Source organism: Coloeus monedula (genome assembly GCF_965178545.1).
Source record: "Coloeus monedula genome assembly, chromosome: 6".
Classification (NCBI taxonomy): domain Eukaryota; kingdom Metazoa; phylum Chordata; class Aves; order Passeriformes; family Corvidae; genus Coloeus; species Coloeus monedula.
Window position 1 is genome coordinate 4,683,073 of NC_138786.1, and position 24,801 is coordinate 4,707,873.

A 24,801-nucleotide genomic window follows, 5' to 3' on the forward strand; every position below is an offset into this window, starting at 1 on the left:
AGTAGGAGCAAGGCAGGAGAGAAAACATCTGCTACTTTTTTCCTTAAAGACATGTTTGTATTTGGATAGTACCTGTTTATTTAATTCTGGTTTACTACTGCTTTTTATTTAACTTGAATGCTGGGAAACAGGTTGTGGGGATGCAAGACTGTACCTGCAGCAGAAAGTTTAACTTTAAGGCCTGTTTAGAGCCTGTGTGCCAGAACTCTTACCTTGAAGGAAGCTTTCTGGCTTCCTGCTGAATTGCATCTGTGTGAGGTAAAAAATTCCTTTTTTGTGTGTGTGATTTTGCTTTCTGTTGGAAGATGTGTGTCATTTACCTCAAATGTTAAAGTTTAAGAAAACTGAACTTGCAAAAATGGAATGTCAATATGAGAGGAAGAAGACTGCAATATGTTGCTAGGATTATTTATGTCTACATTCACTTTCAGTATCTTTTTTTCCCCAGCATGTTAATGCTACAGTAGCTGTGTTGCAGGATATATCCCAAGCCTGCCAGTCTTCTGGAAGCTTGCTTGTTGGCTCCATGCCATGATTTGAAGTATGCTGCCTTTATACACATGGCTCCTCTTCTAAAACTTCCAGGAGCCTGGTTTGCACTCAAAACGCTCTAAGCGATCTCAGTTCAAAGGCTTACTTAGGCTGGTTGTCATCTTGCTTGTGTAACCTCTGAGAAAGGTGGAAAAACATCAGGGAAAGCTGATGGCATGACTTGCAAACTGCTTGTGCCAGTATGTTGGCGTCTCGCAATACCTCAGCATTCAGGGCCAAATACTGCTGTCATTTAATAAAATGATACTTCACTTATTTGATCAGAATTCATACCAGTAACATAAAATACAGGCCTCTGTTCAAGACTACATCTGTCTCCAATTACTGTTGCAATGTATGTAGTAATTTCTGATCTATTTGTGGAAACATTGCATGGGATATCATGTTCCCACAGGGCTAAACCAAAGGGGTTGTTAAGAGGAAAGCTGTTTGAAAGTTTATTCCTAGGTAATGAAATAAAAGGTCCAAGAAATTTAGATAATAGTTCATAATATAAAAGGCAGGGGAAAAAATGCTCTCTTAGACCAACCAATGTCTGGTTTCTGCGTGGAATTTCTTTAGTGGGTGCCATGCATCACTGTGGGGGCACAGTGTAAATACAGGTTGGTTATTGGAAGCTAAACCTCTTCATAACAGAAAACTCCTGTTTGTAGTAGGAAAACCTGCTTTTGGGAACTCATCCCAACAGCTTGCATCATATCAGTGTATAGCTGTGGTGATTATAATGCGAAAATTAAAACATCAAACCCAACTCCACTGCAGCTGTTAAATATGGATTTTTCTCCAAAGATTGTGTCAGTTTAAAAAAAAAAAATTGCTCTTGGGCAACATTTTCATTTTAGGTGAGAACCCTGTATATGAGATTAAACTCACTCTCTGCAGTTCGGTGAGTAGCAAAGGAGGCATTAAGTTCCATGCATGCCATTTAAACCCAGTAGCAATTATGTGGGATATTCAGGCCACATTTTGGGAAGCTGGGAAATACAGCTGGATTCATAGAATCCTTAAGGTTGGAAAAGACCTCTAAGATCCCTCAGGTGCAGAATTGAGTGATGGCCCTGCCATCACAGGTGAAAGCATTTTAGTCTCTTCGCAACAAGTGACTTACAATTTCACCTTTTTGCTGAGAAAATGAATGAAAATGCTCTGCAGCTGTCTCCCCCTCACGACAAGTCCTGGAGGAATGGTTTGGCTCAGTGGGGGGGGGTCAGAGGTTCTGGATTGTGAATGCCAAATAAACACCAAGAAAGCCACCAGCCTCTCTTCTGGTGTAAGGCAGAGTTACATTCTTTTGGTGATTCCCTCTCCATCAGTTTGCAACTAAGGCACTGCCTGGTGTGCTGTTCTGAGGTGTTCCCTACAGAAATAAACTGATAAATGTATTATAAAATGGAAGTACACTTAAACCTTTATGTACAAAGGCTGAATAATTACTGTGATACAAGGAAACACTAGGATAAGATATAAGGGCACTGCTGGAAATGTGCTTTTAAAATCGTGCTTGAGAACTGTTGGCATATAATTTGTGAAAAAAAATAAAAACCCAAACAACAAACAAACAAAAACACCAAGAAAGCAAATACCACTGTCTTCATATTTAGTATCTTTAAACCAATGAGTTGCTTATGCATGTGGCGGAGACAAATAGTCATCTAACCTAAATATGTCATCAAGAAGGTATAGGTAACGTAAAATGTGATCAGATGTTAAGAGGCAAGGTAATAATGCAGTGAACTTTTGCACTAGTATTTTATTGTGATCTGGGGGTTGAACCAAAGAGCAGTGTAATTACCAGGTTATATTTTCTTATCTTGCAGTAATTTTATTGTGTTTGGTGATAGCTTTCCACGTGCATGTGTGTATAAATGCAGAAAGGGGAAGGAGGGTCCTTGAGCTGTATTGCTAGGGATAGTTCTTGCAATTATAACATAGTTATGGAAGGATTTGCAGTTATTTTTCAGGAATTATTTATTGATTAAACCTTGTGTGTGTGGTTACATATTGTGTAACACTGTGTATTTGGTTGTAACAATTATAACATTTTGTGTTAGATTAAACACTGTGGGAGGAGCTGAGTCTATTGGGATTTGTTTGCTTGGATTATACAATATAGATGTGTGGTTTTCATCAAAACCTGAAGATGTCAAAGCTGTGGTGTTCATGCCTTTGTTCCCCAGTGGCTCTCAGTGAGGACCAGTAGATGTGGTGAAGTACCAAATGCTTTTTTTTAGGAAGTGAGTATATCTTTGCATGAAGTGCAGTCTTCTAACTGGAAATCCCAAGGGATTCTCATCTTCTTTACTTGGTTTACAAGGGTAAATATGAAATTTGAGGCCTTTGGCAAGACAGCAGAACCCTAGCAAACCATATGGGCAGGACTCATGATGCAGATGGTTGTCCTTTCATTTTCTGCACTAGCCCTAAATTAGAAAGGCCCCTGTAGTTTGTTATTCAAAGGAACTGTCTTAACTGTTGTGTAGGAAATCAGAAAGTCTATGTTTGCACCATTTATAGTGTGCTAGAAATATACCATGCCAACAAGTAATGGCTAGCAGATGTGGTTTTCAGGCCACTTGGTTCTTCAAACCACTTTGCCTACTTCAATTCTGTTAATTGACTGGTGCTTAAGTAAAAACTTTAAGCGATGGAAACCATGGTCCATTGCCCTGATCATTTTCTTGATTGATAGGAACAGTTTCTCTTGGGGACCAGTATAGGAATTCCAAAGTTATTCCATCATTTTTTAAGTAATTTGGACAAAAATGCCAATTCTTGCAAATCTTACATTTGGTTATAAAACATCTTCCTATACTGGTATATTTTTATGTTGTTTAATGTGAGAAAATTAAATACCTGGTGAATACACTGGCAAAATTTCCAGTGATGCATTTCATTGGAAGCATAACCAGAAGAGTATTGAGTGAGGTAGAGCATAAAGGACCAGAAATTTTAAATTGGCCATCTGAAATTAAATATCTGGATAACATGAAACTGTGGAATATCACCAGAGGATAGTAAATTCGAGGTGATCTTAAAAAAATTTATTGTTATATTTGCATCATTAGTTTCCTAGTTTGTGTATCCCTTTTCAGTTACAACATCTATAAGAAGATCTCTCATCCAAGGGTAGGAATGTAATGTGTATGCACAGAATGAACAGTGCATTGGGCCGTGCACTATTTTTGGACACTTGTGTATTGCAAATGTGGAAAGAAATTGGAGACTCTGTTGCCTAAGGGTTTACATCAGTGTTTTTAGTGGAAGTTGGAGAAATGCATTAATGAATGGTGCTGTGAGATGTTCAGTGTATCTCTGGGCATGCTAGGAAAGCAAGTCTGTGCCTAACACTTCTTGAAGTGCTCGTGGTTCCATTGGGCTGTGATGAAAAACAATCCCGCAGTTCCTCTTTCTTAATTTTATCTTGAAGGAGAGGTGAGAGCACCTCGCACTTTCATGGATGTGCAAGGCCGTTGCTGGAGCTGTGTGCCTGCCTCTGCAGTCAGATAGTGCCGATAAAATCTGGCCCTGAATGTATAAATACTCTTAAAGGCAAACAAGCACTGCCTATTGCTTCATGAGCTGTCAGAACTCCTGCAGTCTGGTGTTCTACCACCCTGTTCTGCTGAGGTTTATTTGTCATTCTAGTCCCCCTTACTCACATGCATGTAAATGCTGTGCAGTTTAAAAATACCTGACTTAATCCAACTATTCCTAGTCTGAGCTTTCTTTAAAAAAAAAAAAAAGTTTTTTAAAATGCATTTGAACCTATTAATCAGTTTATGTGTGTCATTCTGCAGAACGATGATGCCTGGAAGGTCTGAGTGCTCACAGCATGCTTTAAGTCTTGTCTGTGCTGGTACATAAGATAGAGTGTTGGTTGTCGCCTGAATTGCATTAAAATGCCATTCAAGTTCTGTGTTACAACACTATGCTTGTGGGGTTTTTTGCTAAAAACAGATTTGCACAACTTCTCTTTTTGTTTAATATATTCTCTTTTTTGCTATCCTGGTGGCTTTTAATCAAAAGGGAAGGTGGTTTTGTGGCTCTTTAAAACGGAGGCAGTGGAGGGTAAACATCCTATTCTGATTTAAAGTACCCAGTTACTATACTAGAGATTAGGACTTAGGACTTCATGTCTTTTCCAAATGCTAAATCAGATTTTCTTACTGTTAGGAACAGGTTTCCAAATTTATGCCTATATTAAGGAGTTATTTTTCTTCTGCTTCCGATATGTTGATAAATACTTGTTTTCTGGAAGTGCTTGTTTAATAATAAAACACATGAAGAAAATTAATATGTCAATGAAGCAGCCTATGCTTGAATGCAATCTTCTTTCTTTTAAGGGACTAATAAAATTCTTTTAAAATATTTCCAATAGACTTTCTTGGATTCACTGAGAATATTTTCACTGTTAAATAGTTTTAAATTTTTAGGGGCATCTCTGTGTATGCATGAATCACCACTTCAGGCATTATCTTAAGATTGAACCTTTGGCTCAGCAGCACAGTTATTACTCTTCAGACAATGCCAGCTGGAGTAATAACCTTATTTTGGTTTCTCGGAAGTCAGCTAGGTGGGTCTCCAGTTCCCTGTGGCAGCTCTGTCATCCAGCTCAGGAGGCTATGATCAGTATGTGCATAAGTTTAGTTGATAAGTGAAGCTGCTTTCCTTAGATATGGAAGCACTTGCACTAGTCATTATGATGCTTACTTGGAAGGAGTAACTGATTTCTCTTTTCTGTCAGCCAGGCCAGGTGATCCATAATGGCAGGGGTTTATTAAGATGGTAACTTCAAGACATCTAGGAATAACATTTTCTTTTGTAGCATGTTAAAAATGAATATTGGGAATTTTCTTCATAGTACAAAGTAGCTACTTCATAACAACTGCAGTATTAGTTTCAGGATTTGTTACGGTTTTGGGTGGTTTATTTGTTTGTTTTCATTTTACCTGGACCATCAAAATTTTGCTCTAGGGATAGGCATGTGTATAAACTAATATGCCAATACGTCAGATATATGCAGAACAGTGTCTATGGTCTGAAAGCTCTTTGCTTGGTTTTGTTGGCTGAAAAGGATGCTGTTATTGTGTCTAAGAAAATTGCGGAAATAATTGAAAGCAGTATTTTGGAAACAGTACTGAAATAGCAGAATCAGTATTAATACTGTCTTACTGCTGCTAAGTAAGTAGCATTACTTACTTTGGAATAACTCTATCAGAGGTCTTAGGTGCAAATGCAGATGATTTTCTAGTTTTAGTAGCAAAACAAAAATTTTGATCCCTAGAAATGTCTCTTTATCTGCCACCTGATTTTAGAAGCACCTAATACGTAGACATTTTTACTGGTGTAAACAATCTGTCAAGAGCTGTACTTGGTGCAGATGAATCAGGGTTATAGAAGTTGGAAGAAAGGAAAACTTAAAAGCCTTCTCTTACTCTGTTTTCTGAGGCGGAGTTGCTCTGAACTGTGCCAGGCTGCAGCATCTGCACACCAGATGCAGTGTGCCCAGCTGTACTTCAATTGCAGCGTTATCAGACAAGCTTTTTTCTTTGCCATCTTCGAGCAGATTTGGACTTACTGAGGATGCTGAAGTAAAAGGATTGTCATCTTCCAGGGAAAGTGTGGATTAGGTGCAGTTAAAGGGGCTAGAGCATCCATGGCTGTGACTATGCTAGTAATCAAAAAAGCCAAGGATTCTTTCCTTGGCTTCCAAATATGAGTAGCACAGTCCAGCCATACCTGTATGGTGAAAAAACCTTCTCTCCCTAGCAAGGCAGACTTCTTCGTATGGCTTTGAAGGCCAGATGCCAGTGTCCCCTGGAGTGTGCTTCTTCTGCATCTAGTAGAGTGCTGGAAGTTGAAACCATTCTTCAAAGTGCACCAGTCGTTGAGTGAGAAGTCCTGTCATTAGGTCTGTGTCCTGGGCTTTTACATGCCTAGTTGAGGCACCACTGTGACCAGGACATGACCTGTAACAGGTTGCATTTCTCCTGGAGAACGTGCAGCTTGTTTTTTGGCGCTGTTTACCTTGCTGCAGCTATTATCAGAAAATAGGGTCTATGGGAGGCCTTGATTCACAATGCCATCATTACTTATTTGCAACAGCACATGTACTTTTACCTTTTCCTAACTCATCACTTTTGCCATGTAGAAAAACAAAGTGATTCCGGCACTGTGAACAAATTTAAACTATTATAGAATTTCTAATTGTTTAATTACACAAGAAGCCGTTTTTACTCTTGTTACAGAAATCATAAGATTACAATAACGAGGGTACCTTTTTTGTGAGTAAACTACTTATATTTTAAGAGATGAAATCAGTCTTGATTATATTCTCCAGTCTTCAGTACTGAATGTTGATTTCTGTTGTGGGTTACTGTTGTTCTGATCATTTGGGTCTGTAATTGAAGTAGAAATGGTCTGTAATTCTTAGGGGTGGCATACCACAAGTTTCTAAGTAGGTTGCCCTGCGGTTGGGTGTAAATTGGGGCAGCATATGTTGTCTTACACTGCAGAATTATAGGCCATATGAAGCTTGCTTATTTACAGTAACGTGCACACTGCCAAGGCATATGTGTTTAAGGAGTTACAAATAGCTGTGTGAAGAATTGTAAGGCTGCTGAAGACTTCAGTTACATTGGGAAAGACGCATTTCTTTCAGCTAGGATATGTGCGTTCCCATAAAGGCCAATGATTTGAACAAATGCAAAAATGATACATTTCTGAAAAAATAGTGAGTTTTAATAGTCATAGAGTTGTACTGGAGTTAATTTTGAACAAAAAACATTTCAAAAAGTTTCTGCAATTTATACAAACAAATTTTATAATAAAGGGCCACTTAGTTTTGTAAGTGTCCTTATTTGTTGTTCTTGGCGTGCAGCTATTTCTAGATCTGTTTGTATACATAAAAGCATGTAGAGTTGAAGAACAAGGACATACCCTAAATATGGAATTTTATCAGAATATTATTGTTTTACTCCCATCTTTAGAAATGAAGCAGTAATTTAATGAAGAATTAAAAATTTTTTTAGAATTTTAGAGTTTTCTTGGCTAGTGGAAACTACAATGGTCCTCCCTGCTGCTGATAAGGAAAAGTGGAATCCTTGTTTGTGTTGCTGAATAAGGTGCCTGGACAAAAAGGTGAATGTTGGTGTTCCAAGAGGAGCCTGCACCATGCTTTCTGTCTAGGTCACAGTGTCTGGTGTCCAGGGCTTATTCTTCTGTTTTATATGGTGGCTGTATTGTAAAGGATAGAGGAGAATTATGAAATGGGTTCATGTTAAAGTGAATTTTACTTCTGGTTCTTACTGAAGTGTTTTTTCCTTTTAAAGATGACATTGCGATTCTCACCAAGTTCAAGCCATCACAGTCAGAAGGTATCGTACTAACCAGCGTTTTACCTCCTCCCTTTTGTCTGTGTCCTCTATCCCTTGTTTTTTTTCTGCTGGGAGCCTTTTGGAAATCAGACTTCGGTTAATGTGAGTCTTTGGTACCACATATGAGCCTTTTGCAATGTGATTTGCAAGTCAGTTGTTGGCTATCTGTTGGCAGCTCTCCTGGTTAAGATTTAACTGGGCATTTCCATTGCTGGTGCTTGGTGCAGTTCTGGGATGGGGGCCTCTTTGCACCTTCCTACATGATTTGGGTGTGTGTTGCTTGTGCTGCTCATGTTCAGGAATCTGATTACGTGTTTTACAAGGAGTGAATGTACTAAATATGTTGTACTTCTCAGTTAATGTATGTTTTGCGTTCTCTTTTCACCTTCTTGTGTGCTGCTCTAGGGTTATTCAGGTTTATTTAAGTGGAAAAGAGATACCAAGAGGATTTCCTTCCACAAGTTGCATATGTAATCAGCTATGGTACTGGGAAAGCATTTAAAATGTGGAACTCTGAATTATATTTGTTCTGAGGTTAGACTTTCACAACTACAGAGAGGATAAAATCCAGAAAAAACCCCACACAGAGGCTGTTACAGGCGACTGAATCAGTTCAAGTTCCCTCAGCAGCATAGAAAATTGAATGTTCCTGCTGCAGGGGCAAGGTGTCAGACTGTTCCTGGCCTGGAACTGGAGAGTTGTGTGACAAAATGTTTGGGCTTTCTGCTCCTGGGCCCTGGGCTCATACCGTTGGCTAAGTCTGCCATAGCCACCTGCCTCCCAGGGCTTTAGGCAGCACAGGTAGCAGAGCGTGGTGGGGATGCTCCCATTCTTTATCCTGATGTTCAGATTGTATCTACTAATACAGATTTTCCAAGTGTAGTTTGCTTTAGCAGAATAGCATGCAACAATGTTAAGTGTCTTGGCATTCTGAAACTTATTTGTTGTATTTTACATACCATTGCCTGGTTTCTCATCACATGTATGGTTATAAACTTAGAAAGAAAAACAAAATTGTAGGAAACAAAATGCTCTCAAGCTGTGCTTAAGTAGCTTATTATATATTTTTGAAGAACCAATTTATATCCTGCCTGGATGCAATTTTGATGTCAAATATTTGCAGATTACAAAAAGAAAAGTAGGCATGTTTTATTGGCAGAAATAGTCTAACTGTAGCTGTCTTGACAGTGGTCCAGTGTCTGTCCAGTCTAAGCTATACTCAACAATGCTTCCTTAATGGAGAAAGAAGTAAGATGAATCCTCTTTTCTGAAAGAAAGAGACACTATTTTTAGGTGCATGGTCTAGATTTTGATCAGCTGTTTTCAAAACTGCTTATCCTTTTTCCATTGGTGGTGGAGTGATTTAGATGCCTGATTTAAGAGTCTGATCTGCCTAATCAGCAGAGAGATGGTTGTTTACAAAAACTTATTGGAGCAGGAGCCTAGCTTATCGGCTCAGAGTTGTTCTCCAAAGGAAACTGGTGACAGTGTAAGTTCAGAGGCACAAACCCAGGCAGTGTCTCGATCCAGTTTAAGATTGTGAAGGTACTAAATAGGTTTTTCCTTCTAGCATTAACAATTCAGTAACAGTGTCTTTGGTGGAATGACTTTATTTGTGGGTAAGTCATGTTGGAGTTCACTACTATTGTTAAAATGAAGTCAGGGCTTTTTGTTTAGTTTATTGTTGTTGTTGTTTTGGAGCTGTTTTTTTTAGGGTTGGTTTGTTTGTTTTTTAAAGAAGAAGCTTAGTAATTAAGTTCATATTACTATTCTTGATCCTGTTGTCATATCTCCATTATGTGGGCATTTGTAATCTTGAGGTTTTGCATCATTGACCCCTTAGCAAGAAACCACACCCTAATTTGATTTCTAGCAAACACTTCCATAGGTAATTGAACTTCCATAACCGAGGCAGCAAAGCTCTGGGTGTGAGACCCTCTTAGACCTAGCAGATATTTGAGACAACAAAGATATGTGATGACAACAGATTTTTTTTCTGTCACAGTTGAAAATACATTTCTGTGAATGCAAGGTTACACCAAGGTAGTACAGACTCAGTATATTGTGTCTTGCAGCAATTTTTCCCCTCCAAAGAAAAATTCTTGAAGATTTTATGTATTATGAATGTTATTTTCCATCTTTTGTTTGTTCGTAGTTCCACGCCTTCAAGATCCACGTAATTTTCAGATACAACAATATTTTTTAAAAAGGAATGTATTTATGTTAATCTCCTTTTCAATGTTCCTTAGGGGAAGAGTGTAACGGACCTTTAAGTGAAACTATTTCAACTGCAGGATCAGAAATCCCAAGCAGCTCTGAGGTAAGGTACAATACAAATTGTGTTAGTTAATGTACTACTTGGTAGGAGGGAAGAAGAATGGTTGCTGTGAAAAAGACAATTCGTTTTCAAAACTAGTATTTCTTTTTAGATTATCTTATACCTCATTTTTATCCATGTAAAAGTTTTCTTCCTCTATTGTTTTGAAAGAGAAAAACCATGAATATGACATGACACTCATTGAGTGACTAACCAGTGCTAGTGGTACAACACAGTAGTGGTAGAAAACACTATGAACTTAATGGTGTTTCCTGTATCAGTCTTGAAATGAGAATCACATGATCTTTAAGTGTTTTGACAATTTGAAAAACATACTGTTTCTGCACCAACCAAACACTTTGTTTTGTGCTGCTTATCATACTGCTGGCTTGCTGGGGAAATCAAAGCACACTGGAGTTCCACTGCTCTGGGAACATCGTGAGAGTGCAGCAAGATTCGTGAGAAAGCAAATGAAGATTTGAGTTACTAGAGTATCTCACCATGTGCAATATAAAAAGCATCATCAGCTGTAAATTTTTTCACAGTACCTCATTGCTTAATATCTACAGTACACAATGTCTTGAAGAGGTAGCAGGGTGTGGCCAGTATTCAGTTGAGAAACTGGTTCAAAATGAATATTGAAAATACGTGATCTTTACATTGGTATTTTATTTTCATTCCTATTGTCTGATTTCTTTACTGTTGTTACAAGCTTAAAGGAAGATAGGAAGTTTAAGATAGGAAAAGAAACAGCTCTTCTGTCGAAATATTCTTATACTGGCCTTGGGCACTGATCAGAAATTATGTCTGTTGAACAGAGTGTTGAAAAACTGCAGCTGTTCTGCTGAGCTTCTTAAAACATGTTCTCAATGTCCTATAAGGGCCAAAGCCGGAGATGATCACATGAAGACAGAACTCAGAAGGGCTTCCTAGATTACGCAGATCTTTGTCTTCTTAGAGCATGCAGCCATATCATCCCAATGTTTTCATAAATTTACCTGTTCCATTTTAAAACTTATTCATATGTTCACCCTGTTCCCTTCTGAATCTGTTGTAGGAGTTGTAATCATCTTTTTTTCCAGGAAAATTTTCAGTGAACAGGCATATCAAATGCTTCACTGAACAAAGGGTATCATACCATAATAAGCTGATTCTGAGCTACTTTTCTAGCATCTCTGAGTGGATGGAGATTACCTATTTCACCAAAGCTTGGAAGAAGTCACTTCATGACTTAAGATGTATGAAAAGGCAGGAAACATGGGAGAAAGAGTGCAACATGTGTCATATATGTAGAGACATGGGATTTGAACCTTGCTTGAAGGATGAAAGATTCATGATGGGGTGGGAAAGTAGGAGGCTTTGATCTTCAGCACATTCATGTCTGGGAAAGATATGTCTGGTTATCCTCTCAAAAATTTCTCCTTGGTAACTTCATGCAGCGTTTTCTCTTGTTTTCTACTTACATGTTTCCTTACATAATTATTTTTCTTCATACTTCGTTATTAAATATCACAAAGTATTGTCATATTAGCAGTATCAGTAAGTAGTTGATAACTTGGGGGTTTTGTTTTGTTGTTTTCATTGCTCCCTCTGAGACAGCTTGTTTGGCCTTAGTTTGTTTCTGCAGATCAGCTGGTTATCTGATGTTTGCTTACATTTCAGTTAGTACTTTTCTGTGCTTTGCCCTATCCTACCCAATGAACCCTAACACATTGTCATTTATCTGATTTGTGCTTTCTGTGCATTAGCCAGACAGAAAGTTACAGAGTTACTCATAATCTTCTTGCCCAGTTTCACACTCTTAACAGCCATGACAGGCTTAGTTCTTGATTATTAATGTCCTAGAATTCAGGTTAAGTCTATATTTTAAAGTTTTTCTATTAATTAATTGCAATAGTAAGATAGCCCCTAATATTTATGGGATTTTTTTTCATATAATGCTAATCTTTTGTCTTCATGTGTTGTCACAGCTTCAGTTGTCTTCCATATAAACTGGAAGAATTTATTTTCCTTCAGTTCTTTCCTAGGTTGCCTTTAACATCTTTGATGCATTCCTGTAGGAATTCAGCAGGGTCTTCTATCCCAGCATGGTTTCTCCTCCTTTCACCAAGGCCCTTCTGAGCTCAGGTCAATGTGCTTTTTTGTTGTTTTGACAAGTAGCACATTTCTCTATTTAATGATTTTACCTCTGTGATAGGTTGGTAATTTTCTTGTCACTTAACAATGTTTTTGCAGTTAAAAAATATGAACATTTGGAATTCCTAAACCAATTTAAATTAAGTAATTTTAAAACAGAAATGGAATTAATGAAAAAAACATTGGGAAAGAGTTAAATGAACTTACATTCAAGCCACTACTTAATTATGCTCAGGCTGTCTTTTCTTTTGGAAGAGGAAAAACTTAACATCCAGCAACAGTATGCTCTGTTCAGCAGCATAGAAAAAAAGCTAAGGTCTTACTGTTGATTTAGCAACAGAGGAGGGAAAAATAAATCTAGATTTAATATGGAGAGAAGAAGCATTCTCCATCCATAATTCAGTGGTTGGGTTTGGGGTTTTTTTTGGTTTTTTCCTTTCTTTTGTAATCTGCAAAGGAGTATGTGATTTGGATGAAAGGAATGATGCATGTAAAACAAAAGTGAAGAACGATCTGTAGTGAAGCCTGCCAGCTTATATACAAAAGTTGGATGAAGTCCAGGGCTCAAAAAGCATTGGAGCACCAATCAGTGGGGCATTTGGTCCTTCTCGATTTTGCATTCTTGCCTATTTCACTCTGGATGTTTTTCTGGTTATTTTAAACTGCTTCTTTTTGAGTCTCCTTATTTTTCTTGTTCTTTAATCTCCCACAGGGACAAAAGAAATAAGATCAGTTGGACTTCATCAGCTTTTCATATTCCAAGACTTACAACATAAATCATTTCTAGATGCTTTGTCATGCAGGGAGGCAAGGAGATATTTTCCCGAAACAGCAGACTGGAGAAGGGGGAGAAAAAAGGATAAAATAGGGATATTTTCAAGTAAGTGTTGCAATGGGGACTACTTCAGATTATGTCCTTGTTAAACCAGTAATACACAGGCAGCCACTTCTGTGAGGGATGGGCGACTGTCTTAAGTGAATCCCTGCATAGAATCTACCTGAATCAGTCTTTATGGAGTTCTTGTTCCAAGAAATACATAAATGCCTCTGAAAGACCTTTCAAGCAAATTGGAAAAATGAATGAAATAAAACCTGAGAATTTGTTTTCCTCTATGCTTTCTATTTGTGCAGAGAGAGCACGAGGAGAATATACAATGGTGTGTCTGCTCAGGGATTGTAACTAGTTGTTCAGGTTACTGAGTAAATGAAGATGAAACACATTGACAAAATAGAGTTCCTGTGCCTAAGTGGAAAGAAGATCACTCCGTTAATTCAAGATTGGAAGAAAAGTTTAAAAATTGAATTTGTATTACATTTTCTAATAGTAAAAGTTCAGGCCATTCAAATGGGATAAATGTAAAATTAGTACAGCTTTTGTGCAAAATCGAATCATCGATTTGTAGTTTATCGACATCTGTAGAGGTCCGTCTGCACAGAAGACTATTTGTTATTCCAGTTAAGAAGTACAAAGTAATTTAAAATGTTTTCTTGGTGTGCATGTGGACTCCGCCTCATAAAAGGCAGGTGACTGCACTACTCTCTGAGTAAGACTGCAGGAACGGTGCCCTATTCTACCTGTAAGAAGGTAGGAATTGATTTTGCACAGTTATATGTTAAATTTTTACCTTTCTGTTAATTTCACACCAGTGAAATGCTTACTAAAAATTCCTGTTAATCCAGATTTTCCATAATGTAACTTGATCATAAGAGAATCTGAGAACAAGCTGTCTTTATTTAAGCCAGATTAGCAGAAGTAAATTGGCAGAGCTCCAGCAAATTTATTACAGCAGTGCATTTTACCACTATTAGGGCTTGACTGATAGATTATTGTCTTTTTTCAGAGCAGCAGGTGCTGCAGGTGTTCTAAATTAATAGGTAGGATTTTTTTTCTGAAGAAACACCATCATAATGTGCATTACTTTTCATGCTTGTTAGTTTTTCAATTCAGACTGGTGGATCTTCAAACAGAGAAACATAAAATACCATTATTAGTATTGCAAAGATGGAACAAATTGGTTTCAAAATCTAGAAAGAAGTTCAGAAAGACTTCTTCCAAGTCTAACAAAAACACATGAGGGCTATTTTTGGGAGAGCCAGAGTGCATTAAAGACTTAGGAGAGTGGATTCCATAGTAAGAGGGACCAGCCCAACACTGCTGCCACAACTGCCAGCCTTCTCAGTTTTCATCTCAACAAAGTTGGATTATTTCAGTTGATTCTTGTTTTGCATGTCACATGTTACCAACACTGGAACCCCTTTGTGCTGTACACAGACTCTGGCATATCATGAAAAAGTGGTGTGTTTCTATTAGAGTACTTGAAATGTGCAGAAGAAGGTGCAAGCACCAGTTTAAAAATAGTTAATCCTAATGACTTGAGCTAATTCATTTCTGACAGTTATACTGAGCAGGGTAAGATCCTATGGCTAACAGGAAAGCATTTCACAGAATGCATAGGAACATACGAAGGCCTCTGCCAGCTGTGTGTCTTCACCTCACAGCTTAGTGTTTCACTAAATGTATTAAAATTTTGTCTCTGAGTGAAGCAGTGTGAGCAGTGAAGAGCAGTGGGTGGCTAAAGCCTGTATTTGCATCTAACCATAGAGGAGGTGGTGAGCAGTGAATGGGAGGAGTACGGGATGGAGAGGCTGGATAAAAGCAGAGGGAAGGGTGCCAGCGTCGATGGGGGGAATGTGTGCCACGGACAGGTCAGGAGCCATAGGGTAGCATTGAAAAGCAAGGCTGTGCTTTCATCGATGTTCAGTTTGTACAGTAGTTTACATGGCAAATATTTGCAGTGTATAATTGGAGAAAAACTTTCCACTCAAGCATCTCAGCCCTTAGTTCTCTACTAAAAGTGCAAGTTTTTCCAGTAGTGTCAGTGACAGGAGGATTAGACCTCTAAACCCAGTCCAGACTATCTTACGGTAAGAGCACAGTGCAGCTATTTATATTTGCAGTGTTTCTCAGGGGGATTCCTTGCCAAAAGCCAGATTGATCTTTCTGTTTATTTTACTGCATTCTGAAAAGGACATTTTTGGCTTACTTAGATAAGCAAATACCCAGAGATGGCATCATTAAGAAAGAATGTAAAGATGTGTGTATGTATTACTTGATGTGTAACCAGGACAGGAATGGACCTCAGTGGTTTCTCTCAAGAAAAGTTGTATTAAAAGTGAAAAATATTATTTAAAAAATAATAAACAGTACTTTATGAAAATTGGATTTAGGGTAATAAACTTTCTGAAACTTTACAACTCTAAACCAGTAAATGGTACTACAATAATAAAATGTGTTAGTATTCTACTTCTATTGAAAGTTAATTTAATTCCACAGAGAACTATTGTGTTTTCATAATGGACTTGCACTGTTTGGTTCCACTGTTTAATTCTGTCTGTGGTTTGTGGTCAAAGCACACAAAAGCAAAACAAAACAAAAGTGTGATAAGTTATCGACTAACAGAATTAGATATTGAGAAACTGCTGAGGTGTTGTAAACCATTGTTCGTTCCAATAGCAGCACCTGATCTCAAAACCCATTGCTGCTGCAAGGCCGCGGTGGTGGGCCAGGACCCCAGAGAGGTGATGGCAATGTGTGTAGGATGGCTGTGCTCTGCCATCCTGTGTGGAGTGTGGCCTGAGGATGTTGCAGCAGCCTCCACACCAACACAGGAAAACAGTGAGCACCCAGATCTTGTACAATTAAAATCAGGGTAGGGCCCCACTGGGTGTGGGTCAGAAGCTGGGAAACCCTCACTAGTCTCATTAGGCGTAACTGCAATTACTGGTACCAATTTACCTTGTCTACACTCTGAGATTAAGGATTTGTCTGCTTGCATTTGTTTTTGTTCAGTGCCCACTGTATAATTTGAGTTTGTATTTAAAAAATAGCCAAGTAAGGGGCAGGACATTTGTTCCAAATGCAAGCACAGCCATCTATGCTGTGTACATTTTCTCTCTTTGCTATCAAAATAAATGAGAATACTATTAACAGTTGTTCTTCATCAGTTTATAAACAGTAATCTGTACCAACTTGTTTAGACTGTATTTTTTCTAATGGAAATTAGGAGGAATACTGTTTAACTCTTACCAAAAATTGTAATTATTAATGCTTAAAAATCAGTATGGACCATGTAAAAGTTGGTGCTGTAGGCTAGAGACCAAGCTTGTCTGAGGAAGTAGAGTTTGGTTTAAACTCTTGACTATCTTGATTGAAAATCCATCTATCACTCAGAAGAGCTTTTCAGCAACTTAAACCAGGAGCTACACTCTTTTTTCTGAATTAGCCTTTAATTTTAAAGCATCCTTTGCATCATCGCTAACAACATTATGTTTTTCCTGTGATGCCACTGGCAGGGCCTAAACAGCACTGAGACTACTTTACTCATCCCTGAACATCAAGTGGTAAGCAGTAAGAAGTATTCATGCTTCCTTGCATGAATTTGTGTGGCATCTTCTATTACAGTATGCCAAAATGTCCCTCACCAGAAAATTTTCCAGTTTCAAGGATGCCATCCTTCTAAAAACAATTTTTACTAGCTTATAAAAATGAATGCGGTTTTGCGTTTATTCCTGGTGATGACTTAAAAGATAAATTGAAGCAAATCAAAAGAATAATAGACAAAATTGAAAAGTTAAGATTGGTGGAGAAAACTGGAAAGTTTGCTTTTTTATCATTGTTTTGGTTTGATGGGATATAGGGTGTATTCTGACTCTGGTGTTATTAACAAATGTGGGATTCCTTTTTATCATGATAGCCTGAGGGCTCTGTGAGTCAGCATGATACTCCAAAACGTTTTAAAGAGCAAGAAACAAACACTGACATAATTTGAAATATGTTGCCTCTTTTTTTTTTATTGTAGTAAATAATAAGGAAAGGCTCAGAATAGCCACTTACTGAAATTCACAGGCAAGATAACTGTATAAATTCTCAAATGTATCAGAAAACTTTAAATAATCATTATTGGTTTATGGAGAAAAAGTATAAAAAGTCATTTAAAATAGCTGAAAAAGTACATGCTGAGGTGTATTAAAACTTGTCTGCTTGCTTACTTTGGGCTCTGGTGTCTTCCATTAACATGTACGCTCTCCTAGCTTACTTTTTATTTTTCTTTGTTATGTTCTTGTCTAATATATTCTTTTATCCAGAGAGGCTTTTTATGTGCATTTATATTTCAGTGCAAGTATCTTGGTGTCTTAAACTGCTTTGAAATGCATGTTTTCAAGCTTTCAGATTTTAATGTGGTTCAAAATTGAAACATCAGTGAAGGTGAAAAAAGCAGCTTGCAAGTTATAGCTATAAGAAATACATGGGATTTTGTGTTTCTTTGAATGGGAAAGGTTATAGTTCTGTATGCAACCTTACAGCCTGCATGAAGTATAACTGAAAACTGGGATGGGTGGTGGTAAGAGTGTTGTTAATACATGTCTTTAAATTGAGTAAGCTCTTCAGTTGCATGGATTCCTTTAAGGAAGAATAATGATGAGAACTTCATGGAAAGGGACTCTGGTAAAATGGAAACTGAGTGCGTAAACCAGAAATTTGCCATTTTGATTTTCAGGAGAGTACCTGTTTATTTTTGTATGTTCTGTAAATGTATTTCCAGGAACATTTTACTTTTGGAAATACATTTATATCATTTAGATATGTATTTATAAAGTTACATTTAAGTTCATATATATGTATAAATATATATATTCATATTTAGCATAGCAGCACTTAAATCCATGTGGTTTTCCTGCAGCATGGTTTAAGTCAGTGAAAAGGAGGAGTATATAAATATTCCATGCAAACTGGGGTTCTAAGTGAAGGCGATGACTTTGTTTTTAAGCCATTGAATGTTTCCTACCCTTTCAGTTATGGATGCTTTTCTTGTATTTTGATTCAGCTTTCAAAACTTATATTTTTGTCCATTCCTGTATTCTGAAAGTTTTTTGTGCCACGGATTGCTAATACATAAATTACCTGGTTGCTTTTTAATGTAGTTCTTTGGGGTTTTTACACTGTCTGTTTTAAATCTGACTTGCCTGTGTGATTATCAAAGGTGTGCAGTTAATAAAATAAATATTTTCTTTGTAGACTGTATCTTGTAAGCCAGACAAATGTTTCAAATCAATTTAATGTTACAAATCAATTTAATGTTGTAATTTCAGGTATGTTTTTGCCTGGTAATGTAGGACTGTGATAATGTAATTCCTTGGTGTGCTGATGGGGATCATAAAAACCATTCTATGGTATTAATGTAACCTCTCATCTTTCCTGTTAGTCGCAGCTGGAGTTGCTTCCCTGTGCTGTAACTAATGAAGCTAATGGGTTTCTCCATCTCCAGTTTTTATTGGTTACTGCTTTGTTACTGAAAATGCTGCTTTAAACCACCTTCCCACAAAAAAGATACAAGATACAAAAGCAGAAGGGGAAGGGTGCTCAGGTCTGAACCTGCAGTCCCAGCTCTGTGGGGTTGGACACTTGGGAAACCTTGAGGTCTGAGGCATTGGATTTGGGAATGGTGTTTCTGAACATAGGCCCTAAGGAACTTGCAGTTTTCTGACTGAATAATAATCTGAAAAGTACTGCTCTAGGACAAGTTTCCCTGTCTTTGAAGCATGGACATAGAGAGGGCTGGGATATTTAGTAGCAGAGTGTATTTGGAGGAAGCTCCATGCCTACAAGGTGAGAGCTGTGCTAAGTGACCTGTAAAGACCCATTTCCTGTTGGGTGGATAACCAGAAATAGAAATCCCTCAGAGTTCCATAAAAACATACAGGATTAAATAATTCAGGTATAATCTGCAAAACATATTTGTTTTTTGGGTACTGTGATACCACTAACCCATCAAGGAGTAGCTGTCCACACTGCCCAAGGCCCACTGTTGGTGTGCCAGGGTGGGCAAGTGAAGCCACAGTGACATTCAGCACAGTGCCCGTGGCTCAGCTTCGGCCCGCAGTCGTTTCCCTGAAGCACTCTCTGTGCCAGTGTTAGTGGTTGCTGCCACTTCCAGCAGCTGCTTTACGCTCTCCAGCTCACCGTGTCTGACTGTTTGCCTTGGCCCTGGCAAAGTCTCAGAGGCACCTGTGGAGCAGGGCGGGCAAGGACTCCTCAGCAAGCATTCAGCAGCGCTGGCAAGTGTTGGTGGATCTGAATGTTGTGTAGGGCTGCCAGCCAGCATTTACACACTGTGCCCAAACCAGTCTGGGCAGAACCATGGGCTCTTACAGCCTTACTTCATCTTGAGCTGTGCTTTGTTTCCTTACTGACATCTTGGTCTGCCCTGTCACCTGTCTTGTTGAGTTAGGGTTTCCTGCTGCAGGGCTTTGGATTGTGTCTGAGGCGAGGATTGCAAGTCTGGGTGCTTGGAGGGTTGTTTGGTTGGACATGGTCCAGTACCCCAGCCTGTGCTGGTTGTCTAGACAAAAATCATCAAATATAGGATAACTATAACTATTGATATAGTACCATATGAATCTGGTAAGTTTGCACTTACGTAGCCACATGAAAAGAAAATTTATCTCTTCGTGATAGACCATTACAGCACTCAATTAGCACATCTGTCCACAAGCAGTGAGGTCACATAGTTTTTAGAGAGATGACTAGGCTATTGAGGCTGGAAAGCTATTAGAGGATAGTATTTGTTTTTTGAACAGGTGGTTTTTGTAAACTTGCTTTGTAGTTGATGGATTTATTAAACTTTTTGAAAGCCCTGGTAAATACTGAATGTTTGCAGTAACATTTCATAGAATCCTCCAGTGAACTTGCATTGGAAAGGACCTCTGGATGGCCAACCTCCTACTCAAGACAAGGCTGGCTTCAAACTTAGGTTAGGTTGCACAGTCCTGGCCTAGTTTAATCAGGCTGTGTGATCTCTGAGGATGGAGATTATGCAGTCACTCTGGGCAATCTGTTGTACCCATTCCCTCTCAACCACAGCCTCACATCCAGTAGGAATTTCTCCTGTTGTGGCTTGTGGTTGTTGCTTCTTGAGTTTTCACCACATGCCTCAGGGCCCCATCTCTTCTGTAGTTCCTCATTGGGTGTAACTTAATTACTAAAAAGCTTCATCTTGCTATCTGTTCTGTGTTGGGAAGTTTTAATTTGGTTACTTGTATTGCAGGAGGAACACAGTTCAGAATATTTTCTGTGGTTGGGTGTAGTGTTATTTAATAACTGCAGGTTGTCCAAGATGATTAACTGCATTCATGCAGTTCTGGAAAGAACTGTTAAGAAATAAGATGTACAAATCCACAGTGTTTAAAGATTCACTGATAGAATCAATGCAAATTACAAACTTTTTATATATGTTAAACTTGTAGGTGTGCATGTATGCACAAACCTCTGTGCATATGCAAGACTGATCTTGTTCTCCTTGGGAAATCCAAATGCAGCAAAATGGAATCATTTATGGGTTTAATAAGCCGGCCTGTCACTAGCCATAATGAGTAATCCTATGTACAGAAGGACAAGGAAGTGATAAGTATTCCCCTTCTAAAAGCAGATCTGACAGTGGCTACTGCATCTTCTTAAATTGATAGTCAGACCTTTAATTACGAGGATTTTGATACATCTTAGAAAATTACCAAATTTTGATGGCAATAAAGATTAAATATTTCTTTAATTGTATTGAATAATCTAATTATAACTATTCAACCCAAACAATTTGGGGTACTACTTCAGCAGGAGCTTTTTTTTTTGGAGTAAGTTTTGCTTATTGTTTTATTTCTTTATGTATATGAATTTAGTTCACTAGAACAATTTCTGTACTTATGAAGTCACTGCCTTTTTTAATCAGTGGCTGGGGTGGGTTTTTTTAGGGCAATTACTAACCATGTAGGTTGTTAGAATACACTTTGGGGTTCACTTACTGTAATGCTGAATAATTACAATACTGTTGATTCTATACAGATGTTAGTGAGGTTCTATGCACTGTGTTAGTTTGATTAACTTAGTATCTATACTGTTGCAGTTTGCATGTAGTCACAATTACATTTGCAAAGAAAGACCTAAACCTGTAAGTACAAAATAGAACAGAAAAAATGCATTTTCTTTTCTGCTGTTGGATTCCATGATTTTTGTGAGCCTTTTAATCATGCAAGATGACATACTGCATTTGGAAGCAAAAGCATTCTGAGGTAGCTGTCCTGATTTCAGTCATACAAAGTAGTCTAATTGATCTGCTGTAAGTATTTCTCAAGAAGATAAACAGCAAAAAACCTTAGCAGAATTGCTGAAGAGGGAAGGCAAAGAACGGATGGCAGCATTTTCAGGAAATAATTTCTTTTAGCTTTTTTTGTGCTGCGTTAATTTGCAACAGTGTTTTGTAGCTCCCCAAGGGCTAGGATAGCTTCAGGAACACAGGAATTCTCCATAATGCAAGTATCTGATTTCAGCAGTTACCAGAGTGTCTAATGCAGATGCATAAAGTTGTGCAACACTATGGAACAATAGGATTTTGAATTACTTTTATTTAATTTCAGCCTATTTAAAGATAAACATATGAATTACGTGGATATTATGACTTGTCATTTTGTCAGCTCTGGAATTACATGGTTGCCATTTGTCTTTTTATGTCCCGGTGGGTCCAACCTGACACGAGTATAACAGAAACATGCATGCACTATGCATGAGTCAGTGTTTTGGTACCTTTGCTCTACACTCAAAACCACTTTTTTGTTGCTCTTTTTAAAATCTGCATGAGTATCCAAATGATGGCAATTAGTATTATAGGATTCATTAGCTTAAAACATGTTTTTACTGTCCAAACGGATTCCAGCCCAGCTTTGCCTTTAATGGAAAATACATGATAGTGATATTATTTGTGGGCGCTTGTGTTTTTCTGGTGGCTGGAGGCTTTTCCTAGCTTTAAAGGACATGGATTTCTTGCTCACTGTAGTTGGGATGTATGTGCTTGGAGCAGTTGGTTCTTGGAGAGAAGCAGTGGGCCTAACTACTTGTTGGTTATTCCAGCAGAGTGGAAGGAAGTATAATCTGTTCCTGAAGCGACGTCTCAGGGTAAAGCAGTGATGAATGCTATTGCAAGTGGCTTGGATGGCTGCAGTAATAACATGCTTCACTGTGTGGTGCCTTTTGTTAACTGGGAGCAAGGTTCACAGTTATAAATAAATACTATGTGCTTTCTCAGGGAACACATGCATCCTTGCATGGTATGAGAGGGAAAAGACAGAGACATAATCCTCTGAGTTACTCTGTTTTGTTCCTACTCTAATAAAATAAAACCCCAATTCAGCCTTATACAAATACACTTCTGCTGATAGGTGTGGTTGAAAAAGTAACACCAACCTTCCTCAGCACGGAGTTACATTTAAACTAGAATATTAGCTTCTATGGAGAGCATTTTGCTGTATGTCTTGTACATGATTTGATAGAGCTGAATATTGATATGATAATAACTAATGTTACCTAATATGAGTTAATTCTCTAGGAGAGTGGGGTTACAGTCTTTTATTTGCCTAACATTAATTACTGTGGCCTAATAGTGAAAAAGGTGGATGTTGTTACTAAGACATTCTGGCCTGTTGGTAAATTAAAATATGACCTTTAATAGATCAATTGAGATACTAATTACCCTGTTACGTTGATTTATTAGGTGTATTTTTTTTTCCCATGAAGGTAAATATTCAGTTTTGAAACATCACCCCTGTATTTTTGCAAGCTGTTTTTATATGTGGTCATTGCTGGGACATATGTCTCTGTGGTGGCTGATTTAGTGAATCTTGTTATGTAGAGGAAAATGCATGGAATTTACATTTTGCTACCTGCTTCAAGTATTCACAAGTATTGCTACACTAACATATATATATATTTATACTTCCTGTACCAGTTACTTATATGTAATGCTTGCAGACATATGCAGTTAATTTTGAAATTATTTAAACTAGATGTAGCCCTTGTTAAAACTTGCCCAAGTATATCTTCACCTGTAAAGAAACTGAAGAATTGTGGCAATATTGGGAAACTTCTTTGCATTCTGTTATATTTTAGAGAAACATCAGTACTTGGTTTTTTATTCATATGCCTGTATCTTCTACAGATTGATAAAAGACATCAAAGCAAAGATTCTATTTTCTTCAGGGATGGTGTCAGGAGAATTGATTTTGTTCTCTCCTATGTGGATGATCTAAATAAGGAATGGGAAAAAAAGTTGGTAAGTTTGTCTTTTTGAAGTCCTCTTAATTTTTATGTATGATAAGCTGAATATCAATTACTAACCCTTTCAGATCACTAGACCCATCTTGAATAGAATTTAGCAAAAAATTTTATAGCTATGTGAAAAGCAATTCCATGTATGGAAATTTCTGTGTAATTTACTGTTGTGTGTCAGGACCCAATTTTATTAGATTTTTGTGTCTATGTTGATTGAATTGATCTCTCTTTGTTACTTAGGCTGAGCAATATATTATACAATTGAGCAGAGTAATCCAAATTATTTTGCTTCTTCAGTTAACAGTCTAGCTGAGACTTTGGAGAAATATTTGTAAATACTTCTGTCTGTAAATACTTTCAAATGCTTATTTCTTCTAAATAAGTAAAGATCATCCAAACAAGATTTAACAATGACTGTTTTTTCACACCCTTTGACTGTAGATAGAGGAGAAATAAATTCTTAGCTCCAAGACTCAATGCAGTTTTCCATTAATATTTTTGAGACTCTTGTCTTAATATATAGTCCGAGTAACACAAACACAGCATGTCCTCTTGGAGCTTTTCCCTGTGTTTGACTTAGTCTCTACGTATGTGTATTCATTCTTCTAGAAGAATATTTAAAGTGGCTTTGATAAGAGTGCTCCTATGTAACAGAGCACAAGAAGAAACTTTCTCTAAAATGCTAGTTAATGATTATCCCTCTTGCCAGCAAGACCCAGTTGCCTGAACGGTAATAGTAGGTCAGATGGAATCAGTTAATGACAACTGTTTGTTACAAGCTCACACTTAAACTTGAGGTCTGACTTGGCTAACATATAAATTCAAGCTATATAAAAAATTCAGTACTACGAGATGCAATCAAGACAACAAATTTTATATAAAGGAAAATATTTTTAAAAAATCAGGATTTCAAATTTTTTTCTCTGTATTCGCTGCCTTCTTTCAGAGTCAGGAGAGGTTACATTTGCAAACTGGTCTCTCCAATATATAACTCCAAAGTTTATTCACAATCAAAAAAATTTTAAAAAGGAGAGAGACACCAAAGAAACTTCATTCTCAAGTGAATAATATTATTCTGAAAGATGAGGGTGTCTGATAAAAACTAATTATACCAATCCTTATGACAAAATCTTGATCAAAACTACTGGTCTGTGAAGCAAAGAACAGTACCATCTATATCTTGTCATATTAAAGTACTTCGTAATTAAAAATTCAAATTTCCTCTGGAAAAATACTGCAAGATTAGGCTGTTTAAAAAAATTGCATTT

At 37.6% G+C, this 24,801-nt stretch overlaps 1 protein-coding gene across 7 annotated transcripts in view; it reads left to right on the forward strand.

Annotated features, from left to right (window-relative positions):
* ANO5 (anoctamin 5) overlaps positions 1-24,801 on the forward strand; it is a 54,047-nt gene that overhangs the window by 2,082 nt on the left and 27,164 nt on the right. The window contains exons 2-6 of one of the 7 annotated variants that reach the window (XM_082283699.1): positions 7,884-7,928; positions 10,178-10,248; positions 16,735-16,782; positions 22,337-22,381; positions 23,421-23,534. In XM_082283699.1, the coding sequence (XP_082139825.1) occupies positions 7,884-7,928; positions 10,178-10,248; positions 16,735-16,782; positions 22,337-22,381; positions 23,421-23,534 (323 nt within the window). The remainder of the gene's footprint in view (positions 1-7,883; positions 7,929-10,177; positions 10,249-16,734; positions 16,783-22,336; positions 22,382-23,420; positions 23,535-24,801) is intronic. The other 6 variants (XM_082283700.1, XM_082283701.1, XM_082283703.1 and 3 more) reach the window with 6 other exon arrangements.